We start from the raw sequence: 18,485 nt of genomic DNA, 5'->3' as shown, positions 1-18,485 counted from the left end.
ACAATTCTTTTATCTCGCAATCGCCCCTGCTTCGCAACTCCCTTTTGATCACTCCAGTATCGAAGTTCACTGTCTCCCTCCGCAGGCCTAACACAAAGTATGCCGACATTCTTCAACCTACCCAGCGAACTGCGCAACGCCATCTACGAAGACCTCGTCATTAGCGCCGCTATCATAAAATGCACAAGCTTCGACCCCGTCCCGCCCCCAGCCGTCACCCGTGTCTGTCGACAGATGCGGCAGGAAGCCATATCGATGTACTACTCTGAGAACAGCTTCCGGCTCCGCCAAGCAGTCTACACATGCGAAGCCGCACGCCGAATCTCCGTTCTCGACATGTACCTGTGCACGTACGAGCGCCCCAGCTCTCGCAACAGTCCGATAGGGGTCCTGGGCCATTGGATCCAGAGCATCGGGCTCGCGCAGTTCAAGTTTGTGCAAGTGGTACTGATCCCGATTAAAGACGCGTATTCGGAATATGACGATCCGCATCAGTCCAATCACGGCGCCTTGGTGTACATTGCCTTCGGCAAAGGCGACAGGAAGTTTTCCGAGGCGGCGATTCGTGTGGATGTGGGGGATGGCATGAAGCGGTTCCGCCGGATCGAAGAGGAGAACGAGGGCGGACGAGGACGGTTTGGGAAGGAGTACGAGTCGCATTTCCGGACGAAGCCGTGGCTCAGGGGATGCGCGCCGTTTAACCATTTCTTGTTCCGGTATCTGAGCTCGCTGGAGCCGGAGATTAATGGCCGGCAAGAGGTGCCTTTAAGCGCCGAGGGGAATGGTGACAAGGACGGAAATGAACTACAGGAGGATTCGGGCGCTCATCCAGAGGAAATATGCCCGCCCACACGCTTCTACCCAACTGCAGACCTCTTCTCCGTGCTCACCATCCTCGACGACGCAATGCAATACCACTGCTGCTGCTGCATGCGCGAACCGGCGACCGCGCGACCCACGCGGCCAACTGCAAAATCCAAGCTAAGCTACGACGACGACGAATTCATGGGGTACACAGAGGACAGTTGGCCTTGGTACTGCGACGACGTAAACTGGGAGGTCCTTGAAGCCAAGCAGGGCAAGAAGAAGGAGGAAGAGGAGAACGAGGATGAGAATGAGAATGAGAATGAGCAATGGGATGAGGACGAAGAGGCGGATCCGCGTGCCCGACGTCTATACACCCACCAGCCGCGACTGCTGGAAGCGATGATGTGGGAGGGATATGATTACGAGGAACGTTTTGATGAGGCGAAGATGGTGGAGAGCAAGAGCCGCTTTAAGTTTTACGAGTTATGGAAGGAGAGGAGGGAGCGGGCTGGGTATTGGGTCCCTACGCTTCGGCAGCTTGGGGGGAGGTATGACTAGAAGAAGATGGTTGATATGGAGAAGTGTACTGTAGTGGCAGCTCCGCGCGACAGATAGTACTCCCCTAGAGAATAGTCGAAAGATCGGGAAACTTATGCCCCCTCCATGACGCCGAACGCCCCAAGATTCCTCGTGTCATCTTGGCTCCTGTGACTGCATCCAAAAGCGACTGGTAACATCCAATAGATCCTCATGTTGACTCTCCCTCATGCAGCTACCCTGCATCATCCCCGTCAAGATCATCAACTTCTCCAAGTACGATTCCACCCCTGTACCCAATCTCGGACCCGTCTTGCTCGGAATCCGTGAGATACATCTCGTCTCCTATGTTTGAATCTGCCGAATCTTCCTCCTCTTCCTCAGAGACCGAATCTTCAGCCCTTCGATAGTTCGCTTCATAGTGCCGAATGTACTCTTCACGGCGCCGATTGTACTCCTCAGCGCGTCGATTCACCTCATCGCGATCCGGGCATATCGCTGAAGGGGTAGAGATATAAGGGCAATCCTGTGCCATCCCCTCCCAAAGTCTTGCGAACTCTTCCTCAGTGTACCACTGAGTATAGTGGCACATCCTTTCTTCCGGCCTTTGAATATGCTCACCGTGACCACATCGGAACAGCGCAGCGTCCCAGAGATCGCCACGATAGCTGCCACGAGGATATTCCTTCTCGTGGTCGCATACATAGGCATCATCGAAGATCGAACGACCGGAATAGTCGGTGGTGAAGATATCTGCGCCGCGTTGAGTAAGCAGAGTAATCGCTTCCATGTCTTCTTCCACTCTTGTATTCAAGTGATTTCTAGGCCTCGCTGACTGAACTGCAATGTGAAGGCAGGTCATCCCTCTATTATCCCGAGCGTGTATATTGGCACCTCGATCTAGAAGGAGCTTGAATCTCATGGCATCATAGCCTAACGAGTAGTTGTGCGCCAGATGCAACAAAGGAGTGTTACCGTCTATATTCCTTTCTTCTAGGTTGAAAAAAGGCTCGCCATGATCCAGTATGACTTTTACGGAATCCTATTACGATTAGCAGGAACTGACTAAAAGTTACATCGGAATGAACCCACGACAGTGCCCGATGATACATTTTCGAAGACAGAGTTGGACCATTCACTTGAATTTATAGTAGGATCTGCGCCCGCCTGCAATACAACACGTCTACATTCTAGAATGGCCTGCAACTTCTTTTCATTACGCTCTTCCAGATCGTTTAGATGCTGGAGTATCGGTGGGCTAAATATGGAAACAGTTAATGAAGGGTCCTTACGGCTTTTATTGAAATAAAGAAGTGGGAATAATAGCTGTCATACTTCTGGAACTCTTTATCGTCTACCCTAGTCGCTATTTCGTCAACATCCGCGCCGTTCTCGACAAGAAACCTGCACATCTCCGGCTGGTCCATGGCGTACTAGCAAGATTTGGTAAGCATGGTATATCTACGCCTATTTGGAGCTCCTTACATGCAATAATGGTGTACCCCATGAGTCCCTATCTCTGAGAGTGCATTGGCACAACATTAGTAAGCGTTTCAGTTGATCAAGGTGGCCACCTTGTACAATACTGAAGAGAGGAGAGTCATCGGGAAGTATTCTGCCAATAGAAATCACAGGGTTCAGGATGGAAAACCCGTTCTGCATTTGGACTTGACGGAGGTAGGCTACCAGCATCGTTGGGTATGCAGAGCGTTGGAAGATTTTGACTCGTGCCAAGGTCTCCACGATGTGGGATTGGTGATGGTTGAGTTGATTGTCGTCAGCGGGAGGATCTGAGAAGCGCCTTTCGTTGAGTGCGACTGTTATCTCGTAATTTTGTGCTACAATCGCCTTGGCTCTATGCCTCTGGGAAATCTTCCCCTTCGCCCCGGGCTTAAATCGAGGTGCTGGGCCATGTTAGAACTGACTACGCTGATGGAAGAACAAGGGGGAATTTACCTCCGAAGTTGAGGTCAATGCTGTGAGACGAGGCCGCGATTCTGCATAGACGTTTCAATTCGCGTGGACTGATGTCCTCTGCTCCACTCATTGCCTCGAGCTTGCGTTTAGATGGGGTGGTTGCATGGCGAGTGTCTGGTAACGCTATTATTGTATGCAGAATGCATTCAAGGTCGTCTATGAATGATTCCGCTTCCTCGTTTCGCACGCTGCCTTCTCTTTGCGAGGCTAAGGTTCGTAGTCTTCCGATACTTTCTGCCAGCTCGGCTTCCTTCTCGACCTTGTCGCCGCTCTCTGTGGTTGGAATCGACTGTGATTGAGAGCCACTCTGCACCCCGGTGGATCGATTCGAGAGCCCAGATATCTGGCTTTGGAGGGCAAGAAGAAGAGTGCGGATGTCTTCACTCTGCGTGTGTGAGACGCGAGGAATTTGTTCCATCTTTTCGGTCATGGTTGAGAGGGCATCTTGAACATGATCCAGTGAAGTTTGCACATTCCCGACTCTTCCGTCGATGGCTGACAAGGTTGCGCTTTGTTGCACCAAGAGAGTTGACTGATTTGCATTGTGGTCCGCTCGGGACACCCCTGGGCTCTGCGCTAACATTTCGGACGTTGTTATGACAGTATCTTGGATTCGACCCAATGAAGTTTGAACGTTTCCCATCTTTTCGTCGATAGTCGACAGGCTTGTGCTTTGTTGGAGCAATAGCGTTGACTGATTTGCATCGTGGTTCGCTCGTGCTGATGAGGCTGCGTTTAGCTCCAGAACCGTGTCTCTCGCTGTCACAGTGGCGTGGCTACCAAAGATTAGGCGTCTTGGTACATGTGGTCAAGGCTTCCTTACCATTGAAAGAGATTCAGCTGGGTCCCAAGTGTTGCGCAGCGCTGCGTCACCTCTCCGAGGATTCGCAAGAGATCCTTTTCTCCCTGGATTGCTCCCTTCACCTTCTTCGAGATACGTTCTCTTTTCGAGTCCTTCGAATCTATTTGAGTCTTCTTCAGGTCCTTTTCGTAGCGTTGAATGTCTGCATGGTAGCCTTTCAGGAATTTCTTTAAGTCTTCGAGATATGGGTTGTCTTTAGCTAACACTTTGTCGTTCTGGAGCTGAGTCAAGACTGTTTTCAGGCTGTTGATCGCCGATTCGAGAGATTTTGCATGCGACGATGCCTGTTTGAAGCTGGAGATGATCTGGTAGACAGCCTCGGTGCCTTTTACAGCCGCTCCGAGCAATGTGACCGCGCTTGCGGCAGCGCCAACCACCTCCATGTTACCGTGGAAGAGCTCAGACCCGGCGATACTCCTGCGCAACGTGTAGACAAGCGGTCAAGCCCGTGCTCACACTCTCAGTTGTCGGCGGCGATAAGAACTGTCGTTGGACGCTCGGGGAACGCGCGAGCCAGACTGCAGGGGTTATTGACGTCTCTCGCCAGGAAATGTCGACAGGACAGCGTAAACGAGTGCTGCCCTAGTGCGAAGGTAAGATGAGGTAGGTTATACACTCAGTGTTAAGGCTATGAGAGGGGAGTGGTGGGGAGTTTCCCTCAGTTCTCAGCTCTCGGACTCAGCCTGACGGCCTGGGCAAAGCCTCGCGTTACGTGGCAGGGCGCATTTTCAAGACAATCCCATCTGTACGACCAAGCGCAGCGAATGAAGTACAGCGACTTCGTTCCCGCATGATACCATGGCTACAAGCTCACCGGTGCCAGAATTATCGGTCAAGACAAGGCCCTGAGAGAGAAAAGTGGGATTCTGAGCAGGCCGAGACAAAATCAGCGAGAACGTCAATGGGGAAAAGGGCTATCCCGCGCTTCAGTTATAAGCATCAATATGTTCAATTTGTGGAAAGCCAGAAGCAAGAAGTTGGGATGCCGGGACTGCCGTGGTCCAAGCTCCTGCTATCGCAAGCCGAGGTCAAGAAATGTCTTGGCAGATAGTCGACAACCATCGCGACGGCAAACTTCCCGACCATACCCTCTCATTGTCTCTTGTTCCTTGACCTCTTCCTTCACGATGTCGCCGTCTCTACCATACACGTACCCATTCGCCGCCTCCCCCGACATCATCCGCTCGCACCAAAAAGACGCGTACTTCAGCGGCGCCCTCCTCGAACAGCTCTCAACCCTCCTCCGCAAAGTAAAAGGCGCGCGCTTCGCCCACACATACACGTCCGAAGCCCGTGTCTTCAGCGAACTTCTTTATCTCGGGCTCACGACGCTGATTGGCAACCGAACATTGGGGGAAGAGTACTGCGACATCGTTCAAGTGGAAGGCGAGAATGGAAGGTTGCCCGCATTGGGGAGAAGAGCAGGATATATCCTCAGTTGTATATTGGGGCCGTATCTGCTGGGGAGGATATTACCGGCTTTTAGGAAGAGGATACGGGCGAAGCTGGAATCGAACATCAGACGGTACGCACGATTGCGAGCCAAAGCCCAACACCAAGCGAAAGAGAGTGGGAGCAAGAAGGACATATCAACACCGCTAGGGGCGCGCATCCAAAACTACATCCTCCAAAATCTCGACACAATCACCTCGCCATCACCCATCTACGCTCTGTCACTCGCGACCTTCTACTTCGCCGGCAGCTACTACCACCTCTCAAAACGGATCTGGAACCTCCGCTATATCTTCACACGCCACGTCCAAGAAAGCGATCAGCGCGTAGGATACGAAGTCCTCGGCGTCCTGCTGGTCCTTCAAATGGCCGTACAAACATACCTCCACCTCCACAACACCATGTCCCGCGATACGGTCCACACCGCCGCGCTCGGCGCCGGCATGGGCACTACAGCAATGGTAGGCGGCGGCGTAGAAGTCTCGCTCGACCCAAATGCGTACAGCGCAAACAATGCGCTGCTTTTCGATACCCCCGGGCATCCTGCATCGCCTCCATCGGAGCTGCAGAAGTGGACGAATACCCCGGTGACTGATAAACCAAGGTACGAGCTTAGTGATGAGGAGACCATGACTTGGATTGGAGGCGGGAATAGGAAGTGTACATTGTGTCTGGAGGGGATGAGAGATCCGAGCGTGACGACGTGCGGGCATGTGTTTTGCTGGGTGTGTATCAGCGACTGGGCGAGGGAGAAGCCCGAGTGTCCGCTTTGTAGGCAAAGCTGTCTTGTGCAGCATGTCCTTCCGCTCAGGGGCTGATCGTTAGTATTGAGCAAGAGTAGGATGGAGGGATTAGGCTTCACGTGTCGCGCGCTTAGCAATATTACAGTTTCGCCATTCCCACTCATGCCACAGAAATCCGTGTGCTTTAGCTAACGAACATCGTTTACTCAAAATTCTCGCAAAACCGGTTGGTATCACAGTTCAGGGGTATATTCTACGCAAAGGCGCTTCGTTGCCTTAACACCGCTTGGAAAGTATGTTTTGACCTGCAAACTCCTCAACCTCAGCCCCTCGAAACCACGCCCAACATCAAAGATGCCCCCGAACCCTTTCCCACCCATTCAAGTGCCGGCTTAGAATATATAAAGCCGAGCAAACCTACCCCGGCGTTGCGGGGTAGACCAGGGTCGCACATATATTACTCCTTTCTCCCATACAGAGCCTCATCTCCAACCCCCATCAAACATCTTGGCCCACGTCTCCAGGTCCAACGATTACACCTAAAGGCCGTCATGGAAGGTTATAGATGATGCGCCTGGGCCCGGCGGCCCGCTACCTCTCCCGAAGGCTCGGCATCCCGGGAGTTGGTATAATATGCGTTAGACGGGCATTTTGTGCTGATGCGATTGCTCCATCGTTGAGGCTCGGTGATCGTCGTTTTACTTGTCGAAAACGGAATTTCACGTGAACATGCTGTTCAAGATTGTCAGTTCGTTGGGGTTGCTTGCGGGCGCTGCGTTTGCGCAGACGCCGGCTGGGTTTACGCCTTCGGTGAACAAGACGCTGGATGTGTACTATGGATCTACGTACATTTCGCCGGGACTGATGATGAAGAAGTCGAGTAAGTTGGTGTAGGGCTTGACAAATCGGACGGGTTCTAACTACGAGCAGGCGTGCAGAGCAAGCCGACAATCGGAGTAACGGGGATGGAGCTCTCGGGCAAGTACCTATTGGCAATGATTGGTAGGCCCTCCAACGAACATCAAAGCTGCTGAATATCGACTAACCCGTCGTCAGACATCGATGTGTACGTCTGCCTCCACCTCACCGAGACAGCCTACTAATCTCCGTATATAGCCCATCAGGCAGTGCCCGCACTACCGTGCTCCATGCCCTCCTGCAGGACTGGGCTCCCACTGGACAGACGCAGAACGGTAGCTCGATCCTCACTACTTCAGCCACGGGCCCAGCATCCTACTTCGGACCTGCGCCCCCCGCCGAGACGCCCAAGCACCCCCACAACTACATTTTCTTGCTGCACGAGCAACCTGCGAGTTTTGCGGTTCCGTCTTCTCAGAGACAAGTGGTGCAGAGCAGAATGGGCATTAATTGGCCTAAGTTTATGACGGATGCGGGATTGGAGGACCCGATTGCGGGAGTCTATCTGCAAGTACAGTCGGGGGATAATACGAAGATGTTTGTGGCGTAGAAGACGAAGAGAGGAAGAAAGGAGGGGGCGATGGGAGCGGTCTGGTAGAAGTTAGTGTACAGATGGAACCAGGTGCTTGGGGGACGCCGAAACTTTCTCCTGCGTGGAAGCGTTCTCCTTGCTTTCAATAACTAGTGTCAGAGCCGCCTATCAAAACGTACATAGACTTGTTCATCTCGTGAAGTATTGGCAGAGACATTTGACACGCAGGGCCCTGGAGTGTTAGCGGAAGCATTGCCAGGAGCCTGATATTTCCTATGCCGTTTCTGCGCAGTCCTCAACAAACCCGACAGCAATCCGGGGACGTTTCGGAGAGATCGTAGCGAGCGCATGTGGAGATGATGAACGATCGACATAGTGGTACGTTCGTATATGAGCCGGTATCTCTATCTCTGACACGCGATGACCTATGACAACAATGATCAACAAGTTCCCAATTGAGAGAGATATCAGCCTATTACTATGGAATTACCAAGAACAGCGATCATGCTGGGCTTTAGGGTACAGTAACGCCGACGCTGTGGTTGATTAGTCCGACTTTCGTCAAAATCCCTCGTTGCAGCCATGTCCATCATATCCTTCACTTACTGTGTTATTGAAGCAACGCGCGTCTGCTGCCACCCCTCCTGTTCCCCTCTCCTGCCATGCAACCTGTTTGTATCGGGTTTTGTAGTCGGAACGTTCCAGAAGGCATTGTCTGTACCTATGCAGGGATGAGAGTGAGGAATGAGGGAGGGTCTTCCCCTCGTATAGCTGCCGAATAAGCGAATGGTACCTGAGCATCCCTACCCTTCTGCAACCTCACTTTGACAACTCCGCTATCCGCCTCAAGTAGCGAACATTGCTTTCCATATAATGGCCTTCTAGAAGTTAATATGGATTATAAAGTCTGGGATAATGGCATTTCTCCGAGAACGGCACCGGCTTCCGTAGACGAGGCGTATGCAGGGACGGGACTCGAAGAAAAGTGGTGAACGCGTGGTGCCGATATTTGCTGAGAAATTTCGAGTGATGGAAGTATAAAGAGGCCGTGTTTCCCCTGTGGTGGTTTGTTTGTCTCTTCTCCGTCCAAGGCCGTTCCGTAAGATAGTCGACCACTCGAAGCACACCCCAGCATGAAGACTTTCTTCGTCGCCGCAGCTGCCCTTTGCAGTGTTGCTTCTGCCTTTCCGTTTGCCCCTTGGAAGATACTGGCGCCCCCACCGGCTGGCACCCAGTTCTACCAGCTTCAAACCAAATCGTAGGTCCCGTCCAACTCTTCAAGAAGTTTCAAAGCTGACTTAAGCTACTAGGGCCACCACAGCAGTGTCCGGTCAGTGGGTATCGCTCAAGAGCGGCTCGACCTCGTACGTCCTTGCCAGTGCCCAAACTTCGGCGACCAAGTTCTTCACCAACAAGTACGATGCGACGAGCACGTACGCCATCCACAATGCGGACGACACTCGCCAGATTGCGTTGCAGGGTACCGACGGCGTGCTCTTATATCTCATAGATGCGACAAACCCCAGTTCCGACAACATTCCCAAGGGCCAGCTGATGGAATGGGCGACCTTCACCATGGACAACAATGTCTTGGGCGTCAAAGACGGCAGCACCCTGACCAACCGCACTTTCGTTGCTGTCAAGGGAAGCGACAATGGATATGGACTTGCGCTTTATGACGGTAAGTATCCTCGTTCCACGATTGGAAACATTCCGAGCTTGTGCTGATCGACCCATAGGTGCTAGCAACACTACCCAAAACATCACCCCAATTACGATTAACATCGTGAAGTCCACCTAGGGATGAAAGAGAATTTGGCATGGGGACTGGACAAAAGCTAGATAGACTGCCATCAGCTTCAATGTAAATATCCTGTGAGACGCCCTTCAAGCGCCATTTCGATAGCGTATTGTGTGATGATATGACAGTTGAAAATGTCGAAATATTGGAATGTGTCGAGATTGGGCGAGATACGTGAACTGGTGATGAAGACTTAGAACCGTGGGGAACTTTCGTGATTTCTTCAGCTCGTCAATCAGAGAACTAGCTCAAAGCCAAAGAGCAATGGTACTGATGAGATTGAGATGAGAGGGAGTGGTTATGATGATGCTGAGATTGATGGGGATGGGTCAGAATTAGCCCGTCACGTGCATTTATCGATAGGAATTTTAGAAATCTTGGCATCCCACCACAGCAACTGCGACTCCTCGACAGAGCCCACCACATCACCGTGCCCACGCTCCACACCCTACCTCTCCTATAGGCATATTTCTCCGCGGCAAGACCAATATGCCGGGCCCAACGACTACCCTTCTGATCGAGGGCAGCTTCGAGGAGCTTGCCGACGAGCTCGCACAATACATCGATAATCTCAAAAAATCTCAGGGCGACGAGAGCTCGGATATCCAGGGAGAGTGCGCGACACTTTTGAAGGAGAACAAGAAGGATGAAGTGCTTAAGAAGCTCGTCATGGGCGGCCAGGCCCTCAACCAGGCGCCGGAGAAGGGTATGCAGGCAAGCAGCCACTGAAGGATGCGCGGGCTAACGGTCTGGGCTACAGAGTTCATAGCGGCATACAACCTCCTCATCCACCTCGTACGGCAGTCGCCCAACCTTCCTATGTTCCTCCCTAAAATATGCGCCCACCTCAGCGCCCCCATATCGTCATCGCCGGCCAACGGAGGCGGCCTGGCCCTCTCAATCCTCGGGACGGTCTTCAACACGCTACCCAAGGACCACCTCGAGATGCGGTACCACATCCTTCTCGCGATCCTGCGCGTCATCCGAGCGACGTCAAACTTCGAGACTCTGCGACCGCAATTGAAGCAGCTGGACAAATGGCTAGAGGAGTGGGAGATGGACGAGGTCGAGGATCGCAAACTGTACCTCGCAGTGAGCGACGTTGCGGCCGATGCAGGGGAGGATGAACAGGCATACATATATCTGCTCCGTGCTCTTCGAACATTCGCTTCAGAAGAGGTGTCGTCACCCGAAGCACGAGAACTGTCACTGCGGGCACTTAAGTCCGCTTTCACACACCCCAGCCACTACGATTTCCAGGACCTCACAGACCTGGACTCGATCCAGGCCCTCCGCAACTCCGATCCGATATACTTCCAGCTCCTTGAGATCTTCAATTCGGATCTGCTAGACGACTTCAACGATTTCAAGGATGAGCACGAAGGCTGGATCGAGGAAGTAGGGCTAGACGGCGTTGCACTGAACCGGAAAATGCGGTTACTGACTCTCGCCTCAATAGCAGCGTCAACAGGCCAGACACGATCTCTGCCATATGCACACATCGCGAAGGCGCTCCAGATCCCGCCCGAGGACGTCGAAATGTGGGTTATCGACGTGATCCGCGCGGGCCTCGTCGAAGGCAAGCTTAGCCAACTGAACCAGACCTTCCTCATCCACCGTTCAACTTACCGTGTCTTTGGAGAGAACCAGTGGAGAGAAGTTGCGTCGCGCTTGGATATGTGGCGGAATAGCTTGGTCGGCGTGCTGCAGGTTATCCAGCAGGAGAAGGGGAGGTTTATGCAGGACAAGGAAGAGGAGGCCAACAGGGTGGAGCAGAAGCTCGAGCAGGCGACGAGGGGCCAGGGACGGGGAGGAGGCAAGGGTAAACCCAGGGCTATGATTGATGATGATATGGACTAGAGGCGGCTGATTTCCTTGTTCTCTTCGCCAAAACGAAGTAGGGTTGGCAGCGAATGCATTTCGGAGGCTTTCCGGGTCAATGGGCTGGGTAGCGCAGCCCTTGCGCTGCATGATAGAAAATGCGAAGATACACCAAAGTGTGTTTACCAAAAAGTGAAATATCCGAATAGTCTAAAATATCTAGCTTCTTCGCCCAAACCACGAACCTCCACCACTCAGATGTCATCCCCGCCAGAATTTGGTTATGTCTGCACGAACTTCAGCGTAATCGGCTCAACGCCCCTCTCCTTGAGCTGCGCTTTGACCTCATCGTACACGTCATCGGGCCCTTTCGTCGCTTCGACCTTGACTACCTTGCCCTGGCTCTCGAACTCGTGAACGACAGGCATACTCGTCTCGACGAAGGTCCTGAAGCGCTTTCGGATGGACTCCGGGTTGTCATCTGCGCGGCCAGACGTCTTGCCGCGGTTGATAAGACGCTCTTCCATTACGTCTTCCGGGCAGTCGAAGAAGAGGGTGAATTTGGAGGGGACGACGGAGCGCTCGAAGGCATGGGCTTGGTCGAGCTTGCGAGGGAAGCCTGCGGGCGTTCCATATTAGCATCTGTTTTGGAAGAAGCGGTAATGGAGAGCGATGGACGGTGGAGGCTTACCGTCAATCAAGAACATGGTCTTCTTCTCCTTCTCCATGGCCAACTTCATAGCATTCTCCAGCAATTGAACCGTGACCTCCATCGGCACAATGGTGCCCTCCTTGATGTACGTCTTGATCATCTCGCCGAATTCGCTGCCGGGTCTGTCCTGCTCCTCTCTCAAGAGATCGCCTGCGCTCAGATGCTTGAAGCCGTAGTCGGCGACTAGTTTGCTGCATTGTGTGCCTTTTCCTGCGCCGGGGCCGCCGAGCACGAAGATTACAGTAACATCGTCGGGGGACCAGATAGGAGAGGTGCGCTTGGTGGCGCCGAGGTCTGCAATTGCTGGCATCACGACGGACGGTGGAGATCGTGGAGCGGAGTCAAGCGGGGTGTTGTTTATGGTCGACTAGGCGAGTGTCCAGCAACCGGTCCCTTGGCCTGATATTCGCCCTTCCTTTGATCAACTATCTTCTTGAATAAGAAGCTGCCCGTCCCAAAGATGAGGACAAATGGCCAGACCTTGAGTGGGGACTTCGATTCTGGAGATGCGGTGTGTCGGGGCGGTTCGTTGGGGCCGGTTGGTTCGCCTGGCTGGCGCAGCCGCGAGGATAGCTTGGAGGAGGCGTGAAACTGGCGGATGGAGGAACGGAGGAGGGGGGTGCTGCGTTGCGCGACTTTGGGGAGGACGTGAGACATAATGAGGGTTTCTGGCGGTATGACGATGTGGCCGACGTCGTTATGCAGGCGGCTTTTGTGCTTGGCGCTAGCTAGGTGGGTTTAGCGTGGGGTGCAAGCTCTGGAGGTGAGGTGCGATTGAGGAACTCGACAACTTCGGCGACGCTGCCTGCTACAACTCGCAATCTTCCGCAAGAGCGAACCTGAGATCCTCAGTAGCCTCTCGGGACCGCAGCTTCAACATACGAAGATCTGGCCGTTAACTCATAGCGACTGACTAACCGGCCGGTCCGCCAAAGTTCACCCGCTCTATTACGAGCCGACATCTGCCTACAAAGGTTAGTATTTTGCAAGACTCTTTCCTCACTTTGACGTCGGTTTCTGCTGTTTGTCGGCTGTTCCTTGTCTACGTCCGCTCCTCCCGATCTTTTCTCTTCTCCCCGCAAACTAATTACGATTCCCCAACCGTGGCGTATCCGCTGCCGTACTGTCAGTCATAGAACGCGACCCATTCGGAAGCATATCGGGCGGCTATCAACACAATCACCGTTCTCCGACTGCATCAGCTATCATGGAGGGTGGAGGAAGTCTCTTCTCTCGAATCAGGCCCGCCAAACGCACTCCCAAGAAGATTCGCGGTTTCCTCTCCCTGCCAGGAGAACTGCGAAATCTCGTCTACCGATACTACTTCCTAGAGGAATTCAGGTGCGAGATAGCCGCCAAGGGATGCGATTTCACCTATCGTGAGCCGAAGCTGATGAAGCTCTGCGTGGGAATCGTCAATCCGGATGGTCCAGCCTGGAGATACAAAGAGAAGGCGAAGCCGGCTTCGCCGACAACACTCCGGATCTCCAGGCCTCTGGGCAATTGCAAACACATCGACGGACTCAAGACCAGCTGGTTTAACTCACTCTGCGCTCTGATGCTGGTCTGCAAGCAGATACACCGCGAAGCCATCGTATTCCTCTACCATACCACGACATTCGTTTTCAACGCCCCGAATCGGATCACCAATTTTCTCGATGCGGTCCCGACGAAGAATCTCAGCTACGTTACCAAATTGCATCTCCATTATGGGACATATGGGCATCCATCATTCCTCGCAGATCAGATCTGGAAAAAGAAGCACGTCGCCAGTTGGACCCGTGCATGCAAAGCGGCCGCGAAGAAGCTCATCAACCTGCAGGAGCTCGAGATATGGATGCGAGTCAACGACAGTACGCTCTACTTCGACCTCCGCCAAGAGTGGGTGCAACCACTTCTGCAGTTTCGTAGGCTGGCGCGGACACGAAAATCAATGTCGGTTGCGGACACCACTACTAGTTTCGCTTCGGAAGATCACAAGGTGCCCAAGTCATTGAAGGCCGCCAAGATACACTTTCGAACGTATTGGTCTGACTGCTGCGGGTTGTGCAACAATCCCAATCTCGCCGATGCGTCTCTCGACCTACATCACCTTTTCGCTAAAGCGATCGGCCGAGCTATTCTAGGGGCGAGCGAGGAGGAGGCCATGGCTGAGTTCAAGGAGGCATGGGAGGGCAAGTACGAGCAGTGGAAGCACTACTTGAGGTTCTACAAAACGGGGTGGTGATCTGGTAGATGCGGGAGCTTGACAGGACGGCGCGGAAAAGTGAGTAGTGCATGGGGAATGGGAGAGCCAGAAGTCACAGAGGCTCCGAGCCTGCAATGGCATCGCGTAGGTTGCTTCATGCGACGTCAATCTTTCCTTCTGAGGGCCGATGACCGCTTTCGTTTCAGAAAAATGTTGACCTTCTATTCATCCGATTTCTTTACAGGTGGGCCGATGGGTACAGGGGGTCGTAGGTTCAGTAGACAAAACTGCAAATATGGCATCAATACCCCGTCCCACATGCAAGTCATAATTCGTATATCGTCAAGGCCGTGAAGGTTCGTTGCGAACGGCATCAAATCGCACCTCCCTCGTCTCTTACCCTTCATCCTGCAGCACACAGAGCAGCAGATCCGCCGTCTTAATAACGCCCTCTCCGACGGTAACATTCAGCCTCCACCCGCAGCCCCGCTTCAAACACGTTATATCATAGCTCGGCACAAACCCCTCGTCCTGCAGCCGTCTTGCCTTCCGCATCCGGAACTCGACATGCGCCTTGCGGCTTAATATAGACCTCCGTATCCCATCCGAACCGGCCGTATCTGCAACTACTACAATGCTCTTCAGGTTCCTGAACCGCCGCACAAGCGAGCAGAGCTCTTTAAACGTGTAGCACCGCACCGGATACGCTGTGGGACACGAATATGGCGGGCGGTAACCAGGGATCAAGAGGGAGGTAACGAGGTTGTACGGGTACGAGCGCGGCAGGTCATGCAGGGGCGAGGTGTCGAAGCAGCGCGATAGAGCGAAGGTGTGCCGCGTGTAGGCCGTCTGGTGCGCTTCGGCGTAGATTTGGCGGCAGACGAGCAACAGCTCGAGCGAGCTTGAGGCCGAAGAGGTGACATTGTGCGAATGGACAGTGGAGGTCTTTGGGTGGATCTTGGACGCCAAAGGCACCCAAAGAAGCTCGTAGATGAGTAGGCGGAGCTCGAGCGGAAGCGTCAGGAGGCGGGACGTAGGTTTGGCGGGCATCGATGCATTGTGGGAGGCGCAATGGCATGCAGAAGGGGGGAGTGCTGAAGTACCATCAGAGGTAGCTGGGATAGGCTTCGACTGGCGGAGAAAGGTCGGGCCGTGGCTCGCGGATGCGAATCATGAGAACTCGCGCCCGCCATTCTGAGATTCTTGCATGCATCCTTCCGCATGACAACTCATCGCGCTTGAACGAAGGCAGAGCGATGGGCACTGCTATCTACGCCCTGTTCGGGATCTGTCCCGCGAAAGCGTGCCGCTCGCGTGGAAAAGCAAAGCGCTTTTCTGGACGCCGACCCCGGTCCTCGAAAACCCATCGTGCGACGACGATCGAGATTATCAAGGTTGCTCTCGGTTTCGGTTTCGCTGGAGCGTCGAGCATGATGAAAGCAGGTGGACGGCGATGTGGGGCCGGTATTTGAAAGGTAAGTGCAGCGAGGTCGCAGGTGTCAACACCCCACAGAGATGCTCCCTAGGAGAATCTCCACCATGATGCGACTTTCCGTCTCCGCGCCTGTCCCCGCAAGGCTATCGTCGCGATCTCGTATCCCCAAAGCTTATCTTCACCATACGGTCCTTTTCCGGTGCGATGTGGTTCGGAGCATCTCAGCAGCGAGGAGTTTCAGATATAAAAAGACACTACAAAGAATCCACCCAAGGTTTTCGAGAACGTTTCAGGCGGGTTTCCGTAAGGTCCGAGTTACCGGTATGTCGACATGTTCAACCGCTACTATACTTCGGGCGACCAGCCGTCAGTCACTACGTGCTCCATAGCGCCGAATCTGAATCGCGAAATCCCATCACAGGGTCGATTGTATGGCCAGACAAATGCGCATTTCAGGAGACGCGGAAGAACACCTGCATTTGAAGCCCTAGCGCTTACCTGTTCCTGCGGTTTTGGCCGCATAACATATATTATTGTCGCTTTACAATGCATACATCCGCTTTTTATCATCCGGCACGATCCAAAGTCTATTCAGACGCTAGAACGCCCTACGAATCTGTGGACAGTAATGTCCACGCAAGCTCTCATCCCACCGGCGGGCTGGTGTTATGAAACCAGCTCCAGCATCCACCTTGTCTACGACACTTTTTTGGCACACATGGGCATGGTCTTTGGGTACCAAATTCTGCCCTATCAACCACAAGTCTTCATTCCCTCGTTTTTGGGCCATTCGGCCCTTTTACACAGCAATGCCGCCCCACCAAACCTTCTTCTATCCCCGGCAGAGTATATCTCAGGGCACACGCCAGGTGAGTCTGCGCCAGCAATTTTGGTCGATGCTTGCGGCAGTCGTCGCCAGAATGGAAATGCTAACTTCACGACAGTCCACCCAGGGCTTCTTCGATGAGTCTAGGGTGCCTCAGATTATAGCAGGAAACGTAATAGTGCAGACCATGGGAACAGTCGTCTTTTTCGCAAGAGTCTACTCTCGCCTTCTTATCAATCATGCGACGAAGGTGGAAGACTATGTTCTCATATTCGCTTGGGTGCGTCCGACCCTACGGATCGCACCTTCACCTTCTTCCTTGCTAAATACAATCACTAGATGCTCGCGACCGCGTACAGTATATGCCAATATGCCCAAATTGAACACGGCTCTGGGCACCACATCGCCGCCGTCGCCATGCGTAATCCGTCCGACCCGATCGAAGCACAAAAATGGGCTTACGCCGCGCAACTGCTCATCATTCCCGCTCTGATGCTCCCTAAGCTCAGCATCTGTCTGTCCTATCTTCGCATCTTCTACTCCGACGTCCAAGGACGCCGGATGATCCAGGTCGTGATGGCCATTCTCATTATACAGGTATTTCCCTTCTTCATCGAGAACATTTTCCAATGCAAACCCATCTACGTATACTGGACGGAAGGACGCCCGTCATCCAAATGCCTCCATGACACAGCCGCGCTCTACATAAACGGCAGCCTAAACGCCGCCCTCGACATAGCCCTCATGGCCATCGTCCTGCCCCGCATCCTCGAACTCCACATCAACAAGCGGCAAAAATGGGCCCTGATAGGAATAATTTCGCTCGGTTCCTTCGCCGTCATCGCCGCTATTATCCGCATGGTGCGCGTGGGTACCACAATCGTTCGACCGGACTTCGATCCCACTTGGGATATGTACGATGTGTCTATCTGGTCATCCATGGAGATCTATGTCAGCTTAATATGCGCTTCCGCGCCGGGTATTAAACCTTTGGTATCGAAGCTTCTGCCAAAACTGCTGGGATCAAGTCTTTACAGCCGGACGAGGACACTTGGGAATGCTGGGCAGCATGGCGGCAGTATCGAGTTGAGCTCGAAGTTTAAGAGGGGGACGGTGGGGAGCGTGGCGTTGAGGAAGAATACGAATGAATTCGGTTTAGCGGGACCGTATACGCAGGTTGGCCGGGGTGTGGATAAAGAGTCTCTAGGTGGGAAGAGTGAGGACGAGAATTCTGACAGAGCGATATTCAAGACTTCGGAGATTCGAGTGGAGACCGAGGATATACGGCAGTAATTGATTTATCGCATTTGTATCATTTCAACTCCTGCGGCTATTCCGGTACCGACCACCATGTCCTACTTACCCTTCGATCCCCCAAGGCCGTGTTTCGAAAGATGCTTGAGATAGTCTATTCATTCTGCTAAAAGAAGGCCCGCTTCTAAGTGTGATATTTCCAGATGAGTTCCGCTCGAGAATTTCTGGCACGGCAACTACCCAAAACCAGTAATTCTCATGTAGTTCGGGCTGTACCACGATCGACCTTTTTTTTTTCAACCAGCTGTTTGTTCCATGGATCATGATGCGTCTTTCCATGGTCAAGCTAGCCCTTGTGCTTGTGGTTTGCACGAAATCGTAATGTGTTGCCGGATAAGGCCGCATTAGAGGAAACCGGGCCGCCAGCACGATTCTATGGTTGACCAGACGGTTGCACTCGAGTCCTCCATTTAGCGCGTACTAAACCTCCCCTGCACGCCTCACGGCGGCAACTGCACGAGCGAATCGAATCTAAGAAACGCGCATCGTATAGAGGGTTGTCCGCGAAGCGAACACTGGAATGTTCGCAGTGAATAACAACTAGGTCTCCCACCAATCCG

At 53.2% G+C, this 18,485-nt stretch overlaps 12 protein-coding genes across 12 annotated transcripts; 7 read left to right on the top strand and 5 right to left on the bottom strand.

Moving 5' to 3' along the window:
- Nucleotides 1-99: 99 nt before the first annotated feature.
- Nucleotides 100-1,365, top strand: BU26DRAFT_500836 (uncharacterized protein; the record flags this gene model as incomplete). The annotated part of the gene is made up of 1 exon (XM_033826528.1): nucleotides 100-1,365. The coding sequence occupies one exon, from the start codon at nucleotides 100-102 to the stop codon at nucleotides 1,363-1,365; it is 1,266 nt and encodes a 421-aa protein (XP_033690241.1).
- A 124-nt stretch (nucleotides 1,366-1,489) lies between these two features.
- On the bottom strand, nucleotides 1,490-2,428 carry BU26DRAFT_152689 (uncharacterized protein). The gene has a single exon (XM_033820010.1). The coding sequence runs from the start codon at nucleotides 2,264-2,266 to the stop codon at nucleotides 1,580-1,582; it is 687 nt and encodes a 228-aa protein (XP_033690240.1). The 5' UTR covers nucleotides 2,267-2,428; the 3' UTR covers nucleotides 1,490-1,579.
- A 39-nt stretch (nucleotides 2,429-2,467) lies between these two features.
- BU26DRAFT_152668 (uncharacterized protein) lies at nucleotides 2,468-4,665 on the bottom strand. The gene is made up of 4 exons (XM_033820009.1): nucleotides 4,145-4,665; nucleotides 3,301-4,097; nucleotides 2,830-3,248; nucleotides 2,468-2,777 (listed from the first exon to the last, which is right to left on the bottom strand). Exons 1-4 carry the CDS (start codon nucleotides 4,564-4,566, stop codon nucleotides 2,619-2,621), a joined length of 1,797 nt encoding a protein of 598 aa, XP_033690239.1. The 5' UTR covers nucleotides 4,567-4,665; the 3' UTR covers nucleotides 2,468-2,618.
- Nucleotides 4,666-5,114: 449 nt separating this feature from the next.
- Nucleotides 5,115-6,523, top strand: BU26DRAFT_514985 (uncharacterized protein). Its single transcript, XM_033827956.1, has one exon. The coding sequence runs from the start codon at nucleotides 5,311-5,313 to the stop codon at nucleotides 6,451-6,453; it is 1,143 nt and encodes a 380-aa protein (XP_033690238.1). The 5' UTR covers nucleotides 5,115-5,310; the 3' UTR covers nucleotides 6,454-6,523.
- A 504-nt stretch (nucleotides 6,524-7,027) lies between these two features.
- BU26DRAFT_152642 (PEBP-like protein) lies at nucleotides 7,028-7,915 on the top strand. Its single transcript, XM_033820008.1, has 4 exons — nucleotides 7,028-7,258; nucleotides 7,309-7,380; nucleotides 7,435-7,444; nucleotides 7,495-7,915. The coding sequence occupies exons 1-4, from the start codon at nucleotides 7,108-7,110 to the stop codon at nucleotides 7,844-7,846; spliced, it is 585 nt and encodes a 194-aa protein (XP_033690237.1). The 5' UTR covers nucleotides 7,028-7,107; the 3' UTR covers nucleotides 7,847-7,915.
- A 1,046-nt stretch (nucleotides 7,916-8,961) lies between these two features.
- BU26DRAFT_448528 (uncharacterized protein) lies at nucleotides 8,962-9,914 on the top strand (the record flags this gene model as incomplete). Its single annotated transcript, XM_033824681.1, has 3 exons — nucleotides 8,962-9,086; nucleotides 9,139-9,509; nucleotides 9,568-9,914. The coding sequence occupies 3 exons, from the start codon at nucleotides 8,962-8,964 to the stop codon at nucleotides 9,627-9,629; spliced, it is 558 nt and encodes a 185-aa protein (XP_033690236.1). The 3' UTR covers nucleotides 9,630-9,914.
- A 120-nt stretch (nucleotides 9,915-10,034) lies between these two features.
- Nucleotides 10,035-11,637, top strand: BU26DRAFT_537680 (PCI-domain-containing protein). Its single transcript, XM_033831425.1, has 2 exons — nucleotides 10,035-10,335; nucleotides 10,390-11,637. The coding sequence occupies exons 1-2, from the start codon at nucleotides 10,119-10,121 to the stop codon at nucleotides 11,487-11,489; spliced, it is 1,317 nt and encodes a 438-aa protein (XP_033690235.1). The 5' UTR covers nucleotides 10,035-10,118; the 3' UTR covers nucleotides 11,490-11,637.
- BU26DRAFT_514980 (UMP-CMP kinase-like protein) lies at nucleotides 11,439-12,823 on the bottom strand. The gene is made up of 2 exons (XM_033827955.1): nucleotides 12,142-12,823; nucleotides 11,439-12,069 (listed from the first exon to the last, which is right to left on the bottom strand). Exons 1-2 carry the CDS (start codon nucleotides 12,470-12,472, stop codon nucleotides 11,732-11,734), a joined length of 669 nt encoding a protein of 222 aa, XP_033690233.1. The 5' UTR covers nucleotides 12,473-12,823; the 3' UTR covers nucleotides 11,439-11,731.
- BU26DRAFT_416448 (uncharacterized protein) lies at nucleotides 12,520-12,819 on the bottom strand (the record flags this gene model as incomplete). Its single annotated transcript, XM_033823160.1, has 1 exon — nucleotides 12,520-12,819. One exon carries the CDS (start codon nucleotides 12,817-12,819, stop codon nucleotides 12,520-12,522), a length of 300 nt encoding a protein of 99 aa, XP_033690234.1.
- Nucleotides 12,824-12,944: 121 nt separating the features above from the next.
- On the top strand, nucleotides 12,945-14,654 carry BU26DRAFT_514979 (uncharacterized protein). The gene has a single exon (XM_033827954.1). The coding sequence runs from the start codon at nucleotides 13,370-13,372 to the stop codon at nucleotides 14,387-14,389; it is 1,020 nt and encodes a 339-aa protein (XP_033690232.1). The 5' UTR covers nucleotides 12,945-13,369; the 3' UTR covers nucleotides 14,390-14,654.
- BU26DRAFT_514978 (uncharacterized protein) lies at nucleotides 14,455-15,435 on the bottom strand. The gene has a single exon (XM_033827953.1). The coding sequence runs from the start codon at nucleotides 15,398-15,400 to the stop codon at nucleotides 14,747-14,749; it is 654 nt and encodes a 217-aa protein (XP_033690231.1). The 5' UTR covers nucleotides 15,401-15,435; the 3' UTR covers nucleotides 14,455-14,746.
- A 1,159-nt stretch (nucleotides 15,436-16,594) lies between these two features.
- On the top strand, nucleotides 16,595-17,904 carry BU26DRAFT_559838 (uncharacterized protein; the record flags this gene model as incomplete). The annotated part of the gene is made up of 3 exons (XM_033832752.1): nucleotides 16,595-16,654; nucleotides 16,730-16,891; nucleotides 16,951-17,904. The coding sequence occupies 3 exons, from the start codon at nucleotides 16,595-16,597 to the stop codon at nucleotides 17,902-17,904; spliced, it is 1,176 nt and encodes a 391-aa protein (XP_033690230.1).
- Nucleotides 17,905-18,485: the final 581 nt, after the last annotated feature.

This window comes from Trematosphaeria pertusa (assembly GCF_010094035.1).
Source record: "Trematosphaeria pertusa strain CBS 122368 unplaced genomic scaffold BU26scaffold_2, whole genome shotgun sequence".
Taxonomy (NCBI): domain Eukaryota; kingdom Fungi; phylum Ascomycota; class Dothideomycetes; order Pleosporales; family Trematosphaeriaceae; genus Trematosphaeria; species Trematosphaeria pertusa.
This window is presented reverse-complemented; position numbering and strand designations above follow the sequence as displayed.